General features: G+C 33.9%; 1 protein-coding gene across 1 annotated transcript; it reads right to left on the bottom strand.

The window, feature by feature from the left end:
* Positions 1-5,776: 5,776 nt before the first annotated feature.
* On the bottom strand, positions 5,777-8,662 carry LOC106111636 (60S ribosomal protein L17). Its single transcript, XM_013293771.1, has 4 exons — positions 8,582-8,662; positions 8,294-8,382; positions 7,344-7,616; positions 5,777-6,020 (listed from the first exon to the last, which is right to left on the bottom strand). The coding sequence occupies exons 2-4, from the start codon at positions 8,372-8,374 to the stop codon at positions 5,811-5,813; spliced, it is 564 nt and encodes a 187-aa protein (XP_013149225.1). The 5' UTR covers positions 8,375-8,382; positions 8,582-8,662; the 3' UTR covers positions 5,777-5,810.
* Between the last annotated feature and the right edge of the window lie 1,682 nt (positions 8,663-10,344).

The raw sequence follows: 10,344 nt of genomic DNA, 5'->3' as shown, positions 1-10,344 counted from the left end.
CGAGAAGCCGCGAAGAACGTCACAGTAAACACATTCCATAAACAAATGTGAACAATTGTTCTATCCCAGTGATTACTTCCCGGTCGCGCGGTGTGAAACCGCCATTTGTCACTTAAGATTAATTTATTGTTAGTGACGCGCACGTGTTGGACCCTTATGTTTTTCCGTCGATCAGTTACATTGTAAGACGGTCTTATGCAATCGAATTGCAAGCAACTGTTTGTTATTGATTCGGCGGACGATAGACGAAGCCCATTTTAAAATCATTTTTATAGCACACCATTTATTTCGCAATGAGTTTTATTAAAACTGCATTGTTTTTTGGGTTTCTTACCACCTCTAGGACTCCGGCGCCCACAAGGCGTTATCGCCTACTTTCGGAAAAGCTGTTCTAAACCAGTCGACACAAACTGGTATTAAAAATGGTGTCTAAAGTCTCTTCCTCATACAAAAAATAACACAAACATATTAACTGTGCTCAATAAATGACGAACAAATTCTAAGACAAATATTAAACATTTAGCTTCGTGCTGTTAAGAATAAAATTAGTACCGCGCTGTAGAATTCGCGCATCACTAGATTATTTGCATAAACGTCACATCTCTAACTGACAGCTGTCAATGTCATTAGAAGGATTGATGATTTGCGCGCCATCTTGACGGGCCCTCAGGTTCGGTGTTTAAATATTACTAATTACAATTATATTAATTGATTAAAAGTACATGGAAGAGGTAAAAATTTGAGGAATTTAAATTTTAAGCATCGGCCTAACATTTAAGACGCTATTATTTTTCGTTTCAATATTCGGCCGTGTATACCTATTTATTTAAATGTCCTCGAATTTCTGTTCTGTGTCAGTTGATGTAACAGCGCGCCAAAAACTTGACCACAGATAAAACATGTCCGCCGTTGTGAGGAAGCGAATTATTGCCCACTTGACTGAGATCGACAAGTATCGTGTCCTGACACTGACCGTCTGCAATATCAACTACTACCTTTCGCCCGCGAATACGTCCGTGTGACATTAAAAAAACTAAAGCAAGTCTGTGAGAACACAGCCTGATATGAGCTTGTGGAGAATTATACAAAATAACATATCACATAAAAAGCAGTGAGAACAGAAAATGTGAAAAGTTTAACCTTCTGTCAGTTTAAAATATAGCTGAATACCGTATGACTCTAACTTCTTACTAATATTAATCCATACTTAGATGTATATTTGATAGAGTTTATAGCCTAAATGGTTAAACCGATGTCGATGGAATTTGGCATAGATGTAGAGGATAGTCTGGAAGAACACATAGACTACTATTATTTTTTTCAATCCGACGCAGACGGAGTCCCGGGTAAAAGCTAGTATATCATTTCTGTAAGTTTATTGTCAGTTTTATCAATCAGACGTTCAAGATCAACAGTAAATATCTTTTATCGTGCTAAAGTCGTAAAATAAATTACATGATGCATCTAAACCTTGACCTATGACAATGAATCTGTATAGTGAACTTGAGGCCGGTCGTGTTATGAGAGTTTACTACTGAAACGCCTATATCTGTACTAATATCGTAAAGAGGAACGATTTGTATTTTTGTATACGTTGAAATAACTCAAAAACTACTCGGCCGATTTAAAAAAAAACATATTAAAGACCATATGCCATTGAGTAACATGGCTATTTTTTTTAATTTCAAGCGGGCGAAGTCGCGAGCAATACACTGATATTATATAGAGGAAAGATTTGTATTTTTGTATGTATTGAAATAACTCAAAAACTACAGGGCCGATTTTAAAAATGTCACCGTTAGAAAGGTAATTTATTTGTGAGTAACATAGGATATATTTTTTAATTTCACGCGGACAAAGTCGCGAGCAGCTTACTGGGTTGATGTTTATTTTACTTTACTTCATAACTGTTAATGCTGGGTTTTTGAAGTTTACATATATTTTGTGATTACCTAGTGATTCATTAGTGTAAGGTTGACGTAAGTTTCAACGGAGTAAAACTCAAGTATCGTAGTTCGGAAACGCATTTAACGAAGTTATCGGACAAAAAAAACTGGCGAACGGTTAAACGTAGCTGGGAAACCGGCAATTAATGGTTCAGGTTCAGTATTTATTTAGAAAAGAACAGAGATTACGGCTTAGAACACCGCATATGGTACTAATTAAGATTTTTCTTTGTGCACGGATAGAGTCGCGAGATAGAGCTAGTCGCATATATACGAGTATGTAATGATCGCCTTTCTTTATTCAGTTTTGATACAACCCCACAATCAATTTGTCTTGTAAAAGGGGGACAGTAATTGTGTTTAAGTCGAGTCCAAGGTTCTTTGGAATGAAGTTAGCGATATGTTCTTTTTTTGTCAATTTGGAATCGTATTTTAACTGAATACGTAGCACCCTAAATATATTTTAAAGCTCCTTACCAGAATCTATTTTAACGCTATAAGCGTCTTGACAAATATTTCTAAGGCGCCCCCTTTTTTAGCAACTGTCGGGTTATGTGATACAATATAATTCTTAGACTGGTGTGAGCCTTCGACCTACGCTCTGGGCGGTCGCCCAACTACACCCTTTTTTTCCAGATGGCAATGTTTTACGCATACTCNNNNGTGCCTCGGGGCAGGCACGAGAGTTATGTGGGACTCTCCCCATAATGGGGCATACCCACTAAACCCCTCTGTTCCCTCCTGTCCATTGTGTGGGACGTCACGGGATCGCTTTCGCTTGCCACGCCGCCCCACTGGCCCAACTACACCGTACACTAACTTGTTACTTAACGCCGGCACTGGACCTTATGCCTGGTTTCGCCTCTTATGATCGTTTAGGATTGTCTCTGAGATATCCAAAAATAAAATGCAACAGTTACAAGCATCCGTTGGAGGTAATGTGGGTCAATCGGTGTGGATCAAAGGCGCCGCACTCGCCGCCGTTTCGGTGTCAACGATCCTCGCGTCACAATTACATGCTTGAACACTACGTACGAATGACCATAGGCTTACACTGCAGTAAATATTGAATTGTCTAGAGAATGAGAGAGAATACATAGATAAGAATATTTTGTTAAATATAGAATATGTTGTCTGTACCTATGTTCCTATTTATTGAAATAACTAAAAAACTACTGGGCCTATTTTAAAAAATCTTTCACCATTATAAAGTTACGTTATCAGTGAATAATATAAGCTATGTTTTTTCTTTTAATTTCATGTACATAATGTAGTAATACTTCGCAGCTACGATAGTTATCTTCTCAAATCTACGTAAAATTCGTTAAACCATTCCGCAGTATTCCGCAACATTTCTATGATTAGGTAACTTGCGGATGCTCATTTGTTTTTATTAAATTCTAAGCTAAATTTACTCGCGTTACAAGTTTTTGCTTAATCTATAAGATTTACCTGATTATAATCAAGTAAAATTAATAGCAATTTCTTAATTTTCCTGTCGAACCTTTTATAAAACTGACATCTTATTAATCGAATGTTGCCAACTGTCACAAACGCCTTGTGATGGCATACTCTTCGTACCAATGACCTCATTTGCTGGCCGTTTATTTTATTGAACTTTAAACGTTTGAAATGAATTTTCATGCGATAATCCCGCTGGAGATTTATGGTTATTTAGGCCAGTACTTTTTTGTCACATTTTTTGTAATTGACAATTTTAATAAATCATAAACGAATTTTTAAAATCACGGGTCGAAATAAACGCGTTTTTAAAACCAGTAAACATTGACTTATAACTAACCAAATTATATGTTTTCACGTTTATTCCAAAGCTTAATAACGTGATTATTATTAAAAAAAAAACATTCATATAGAACTGGCCATCAATAAAAATATTTAAACAAAAAGGTTTATTTACCTTTGATATCGGACCTCCTAGGTGGCGCTGGCTCCGCGGCAGCGCTGACGAGCGCGCAAGCGCAGAGAACAGCAAGCGCTCTACCGTGCGACATGCGTGCGGGTTCCTTTGCAACTAACTAAATAACTCAGGGGAAAGATGATTGCAAATTATTACGCGGACCCCTTTATTGTTTATATACCTCGATATAAATACGTCCAGTTTCATTCGTCGCAGTTTAGGTAACTATTTTGAGTTATCAACGATAAATCTTTGCCAGCCTTAAAGTCTCACTAAAATTCCTTAGAACACATTAAATGCTTTGTTTTCAGTTTTACCGTAAATAATTATACATTCTGTTTTGTATAATGCTATTTACGAAATGTGTTATACCTACGGCTCTTATATTTTTAATATAGTAGCAAAAAAATGTATCTCCGTTTCATTTTAGTAAAATATACTTATTTGTACACTGTACAGGTCCCATGTAAAAAAAAGAAAGAAAAAACATCGACATTGACAGTGACATTGACGTTTGTCGTACATTACACGCACCATTTGGAAAATATTAAAAGGATGAAAATTGAAAAGTGTTTTATGACGTAAAATGAAATCAAGACAAAAATTACAAAACTATTATAATTTTTCCGAAGTAAAAAGTCAACTTAGGCCCGATTTCAATAAACTGGTGGACGAGAATAAGAGATTGAGAAAGGAATTGATCGCAGCGGTCAATAAACAGCATCAAGAGATGTCAAGAGCTATCCATCTGAAAAACATCAATTTGGATTTGAAACGGGAGGTACACGACGCGAAACAAGAAGCCTGTCTTTTACAAGAATCCTATAAGAATCTAGTTAACTCTCTCCATGCGTAAACATGTCTAGTGTCTGGAGAAAACATTTGATAAGCGAAAATAATTATTTAAGACTTGAAATTGAACAATCGAAAATAAAACGTATTGAAGCAAGCAATGAAGCTGAAAAATTAGCAGAGGATAATTATAACTTGAGAAAATGCCTCTGTAACGTTAATTATGAGGTTTACAATTTAAAACGTGAATATCAAAGTTTACTGGATATGTATAAGTAAATCATAAGTTATTTTAAGGGTGGGTTCAGAGCTGCAATTTGGGAGCTGCACATACATACTCTACGTCTGAACGCATCCTAATCTCAGGACATTTGCAATTGCTTTTTTCGTTTTTATGTATTTTATTAAAAATCTGTAAACTAGAGTATGTCTCACTGTTGCGTGCGACGTTTTTCATTAATTACAAAAATACATTTTCGGTACGGTGCCGGTATACTTTTGTTTATTTATCCATTCTCTCATAGTTCCGGTGAGACTAAGAAAGAAATATTCAACGCCATCTAGTGGGGGATAGCAAACACAAAATGAAACATTTCTACTTCTCTTCCATTACTCCCAATTTTGATAAATATTTGAGAGGACTCGACTTACCGATCTAGACTAAGTGAATTACAAACTTACATTCGATTTAAGACTCAATATTTCACTTTCGATCTAACCTTATGATCCTCTGGTCCCCACTGCCGAAATATTCACATTTAGTTTTATCCCCTTTTATTTTTAAGTAGCCTAGCGTGAACAGAGATTTAAAAACCCCTAACTATTTTGCCACCATAAGATTCCTGGCCATGACAAAAATGTTGGCCTGCAAAAATTACCTGCAAGTAGTAAAAATAAAAATAACTGATTTTCCCTTTGTCCAAACTATGGTGACGCCGTTTGATGGTGGATCACCAGGCCCCCAGACTAATTTTTACTGTACTTTAATTTTTATTGTACATTACAGTGTATGAAAGATTGAAAGCTGATTTCCTCCCCGATACAAAAAAGAGGTTTTATATTCTGTTAGGCAATTATTTACCCCGCAGTAACATATCATATTTTAATTAAAACAAAACACTGAAGTTGTAAAATCATTTATTTAACCGCTTATTCTACTCTCTCATCATCTTCTCCTTCTGGCGGGCGAGCTTCTTTTTGGAGAGTTTCTTCTTCGCGGGCGCATCGTCTGTGGGCGCAGCGCGCGCCACCGCGTCCTCGCGCTCGCTTAGACACACCTCGATGTGGCACGGAGACGACATGTACGGGTTGATGCGGCCGTGGGCGCGGTACGTGCGCCTACGTAGGCAAGGAGCCCTGTTCACCTACAAATGATAATGCAACTTGATAACTGCAAATACAAACATAGGTGTCAAACTACTCGGCCAAGGTTACCTTAGCCGTAAACGATAGCCTAGTCACTCTAAATTCAATAGACTCTGAGCATCTCTGAGCTATATGAGTTCTTAAAAGTGTAAACACACACTAATTTGTTATGTAAAATATCAGCAATCAACATATTTTTGAATAATTATCTTTTAATAAAAAGCCCTACACTTATCACATGTTATATGCTTATGTTTTCACACTATTTAGTTTATGGAGTGAACAATATGAAAACATTATCATGTGAGAAAAAGACAATGACTAATGTAACAGTAATTGCATTTTAATTTTGATATTTGCAAATTAAATATATTACAAGAAAAAAATAAAGTTGCATTGTACAGATGAAGCCACACAGGAATAGCTAGTCCATTAAAACAACTAAAAACTACAAATTTAGTTACATCCTATTTTAAAGATATTTGACAGAATTTTATTGTAATAATTTTATTATGTTTGTAACAAATCATTAGAAAAATAACGGATTGTATTCTTCAAATTAAATCATGTTACAATATGCTTTATGCCTTTAGAAAACAGTAGTACAATGGATATACAATGTCAAGCATAAAGGCATGTATCTTAACACATTGTAAAATATGTTGAAGTTTTAAGGACTCTAGCGCTCCAACAGTGGTAACTAGTTATTCTTTAGGTTTGAACTGTGCAAGTGTAAGTGTACAGTTAAAGTTTTGCATACACATTTAAAGCACATTGACATTTAAACTGGACAGTCAAATTTTTTTATATAGTTGAACCTCAGTAACTCAAACCTCAGTAACTTAAAAACCTTTAATTCAAAAAATAATATGTTCCCTTCCTATCAGAGCCCAAAACCTCCATAACATAGACCCTTGATCACTTAAAATATTTTGCGTTTCCCTTGGACTTTAACTTATCGAGATTATACTGTAAATCATTAGGTGGCAAATGAGCAAGCGGTCACCTGTAAAACTGTGCATGTACTAACTTTTTAATGTCAGTTTAACGATACAGTTAAAGTATTGACTACACTTGCACTATGCCCTGACAGTTTTAACTGCTCGGTAAATCTTATTTCAATACTAAAACAATGCATAGTGACAATTGAGAATTATTTTTATAATAGTTAATTTTGTTATACAACCTAACTAAAGCATAGAAACAATAATACATGATAATGATGATTACTATTTTAAACTTTGGCCTATTCCATCAGATTTGGATGCATAATAACTATATCACATTTTAATTCACAAATACAATATTAAAAACTTTCATACCTGAATATGATCAATAACCAGCCTGTCAACATCTAAGCCTTTGTAATCAGCATTGGATTCCGCATTCCTGAGAAGCTGCAGTAAGAATTCTGCCGATTTCTTTGGCCAGCGACCCTGTGTTGTGCCAAACTGCTTGGCTTGTGCGCAACGACCAACGCCACCATTGAAGCGACGGAAGGGAATGCATTCTTTCTTGTCTACAACATTCTTCAGGTAACGGACAGCTCGGCGTAGGGGTAGCTTTCTTATCGCCATTGCTGTCTCATATGTGTTCTGAAATGTAAACATTATTTGATATAACATGTGAAAGACTTTATGACTGATTTAACTAGCTTTTACCAAAATCTCCTTTAGCATAGCATAGTAATTTCTAAAAAGTATGTACTTTTGAATATGTCAAATTTAACTGAGAACTGGTGAGTTGTTCTGGAGATACCTTCGTAAATATATCTAAACCTTTGTATTTATATTAGTAAGGGAGTTTTGTGACGAGTGAAATATTCAATTCAAGACATTGTTTAGGGCATTTTAATTTTACACTATTCATTTATAGTTTATATTTAAAAAATTCATTTGGTTCTAAGGTAAAAGTAGCTTTAATAGAAGTTTTTATGGGATTTGATCATGATTGAAATTTATAGTATAATCATAGGCCATTTATTTTGTTTTTATTTAACTAGCACTGGTATGGATTATTAACATTCAGTTAACATACTTTTACTTATGACTCGCATTACAAGACCATTAAAAAACTTAACTCCAACACTATTATTCACTATTTACATGTAAAACTAGCAACTACAGTTCAAACTAAAATGCAACCAACATTTATTGACTTTGTTATTTGACTTTAAACGTGTTTATTAGCAATTTTTGACTTCAAATGGCTCAATTTTTAACATGTGGATCAATAACAATCACATACAATTTCGAAGTTATATTTATCATACCTTGAAATGAACACGGAGATTGGAGCCACGCGCCTTGCATGACTTGGCTGGATTATCAGGTTCCCGAGAATAACGACCCATTGCTGTTACTGAAAAACATAGCGGCTTTATCTCACTGATGGTACACACAAACAGAGGTTATTAATGTTACAACTAAATTTATTAAATCCTTCTAAATAAAGGTTTCGGCGGCAACAGATCACTATTTTAACGAATACCATGGTAGATTTTTACATAAAAATTTGTACTTTTTGTGATTAAAACGGATTTTAAAAACACGAAACCAACCTCTCTAGGATATATTTTAGCAGGAAAAGAACATAGACAAATCGTTTGACGTTTACCAACAGTGACGTTTGGAAGTTAGTGTTACCATATAAACAAAATATAACAGTCACTCTATGACTCTATGGAATAAAAAAATAATATGTCGAATTAATTAAACTTAATTTTGTTCAGTTACATCATAAAAATCAAATTTTGTATTAATTTGAAGGTTCATATTTTTGTATGTATAAGATTGTCTTTTTTTTTACAGAAAAACGAATTTTAATAGGAGACATTGATATACTCTTAAAACCAAATAATTGGTACTAGGTGCCAGAGTAATAGTAGTCTTAGACGTAAAATAAATAAGTAAAATAAAATGTGATTCATCGATTATAAAATCCTTGGGTTTTTTCTTTTCGCCCGACTGGCAGAAGGATAATTTTTATCGTGGGTATATTAAAATTATGTTTATGTACAGACGTGTCTTTATTCATTATAACCACCAGTAGCTGCAAACGTTTGGCTAATTTTGAAATTATATAAGGTCGTGTGAACTTTTGTTATTTCTTTGACAAAGTTTCATCGTAATCAAAATAAGAATTCAAATTAAAGGTAAATGAAATAAAAGCCGTTGCAACTATGTTACTTTTGCTTTAATTTTTATTGCTTCTACATATTTATATTTATACATACAAGTATTTCAAAGAATTTTTGATATGTATTACATATTTATAATAATGTTTCTTTTATGAAACTTTTGACATAGTGACTAGCAATTACATTTAGATAATATTTCTAAAGTATTATACTTTCATAAATTATATTAACAACCATTTAAATATTAACTACTTTATATTTACACAAGTTTCAACTAAACTACAGCTTAATTACATAATTTCTCAAAAGACTAGAACAGTGGACTACATTGTGATATTCATAAATTTTAGAATGCAACGGAAATGTATACAAATAAAATAATTTCTTTTTTGAATTAAATCTAATAGATTGTCTAACAATAATACATGCACTAAACAATTTAGTATTTACATTGTTAAAATTAATGTAAACGCGACAATTTTTTTTATACAATTTATTACTCTTAATTATAATGACATAAAAAGTGTATATCGTCTAATTATTCGATTTGTGGTAAATTTTACATAGATGTTACAGTATCATGGGAAATTTTCTAACATGTCTTTGTATTTCTTGGATATGTTTAATTTTACTTTCTTGATATTTGATTTTTAAATCTTTAACTTACAATTTATGAAAAAAAAAATTATTGGATTATATTTATTCTTTTATTTTTGTTACACATTTTATATGTGGCTTAATAATTTTAGCAATGGCAACATTAATTAACGACTAAAACTAGAAACTCGTATGCGCGCCATCTATCGATCGTTATTTAAATTTATTGCTTTGTGCCTAACTGTTATTCAATAAGCGCCATTGAAACTAATGCGGCGCTGGTGCTGGTGGAGGAAGTAGAGGCAATGGTCCAATACATGCCGCACAACTGTCTCCGTCTGTAACAAAAAGATAAATTTAGTAAGTAAACCCCGATTTTACAGATGAGTATAAAGAATTAGAAGATTCATTTCACAGCACAGCTTTGCCAAGAGACAAAAAAATATTTGATTTATGAAAAAACACACGTAGGATTGGAACTGTCAGTGTCAGCCTAGTTGTTAACGACGTATAGGGCGACCGCGGGGCAAACGCAGGGGCGCGCGGTGTTTAATGTACATATGTACTGCAATGTACTTGAACATAAA

The sequence above is a fragment of the Papilio polytes genome, unplaced genomic scaffold (assembly GCF_000836215.1).
Source record: "Papilio polytes unplaced genomic scaffold, Ppol_1.0 DF824158.1, whole genome shotgun sequence".
In the NCBI taxonomy this organism is placed as follows: Eukaryota; Metazoa; Arthropoda; class Insecta; order Lepidoptera; family Papilionidae; genus Papilio; species Papilio polytes.
Note: the sequence above shows the minus strand (reverse complement) of the source record. Positions and strands in the feature narration are given on the sequence as shown.

Excerpts from the sequence above, each read along its gene's own strand:
- LOC106111636 (XM_013293771.1), bottom strand. The coding sequence starts at position 8,374 with ATGGGTCGTTATTCTCGGGAACCTGATAATCCAGCCAAGTCATGCAAG. Across the intron at positions 7,617-8,293 it reads ATCTCCGTGTTCATTTCAAG|AACACATATGAGACAGCAAT; the intron begins GTATGATAAATA and ends TTTACATTTCAG. Across the intron at positions 6,021-7,343 it reads TGGTTATTGATCATATTCAG|GTGAACAGGGCTCCTTGCCT; the intron begins GTATGAAAGTTT and ends TATCATTTGTAG.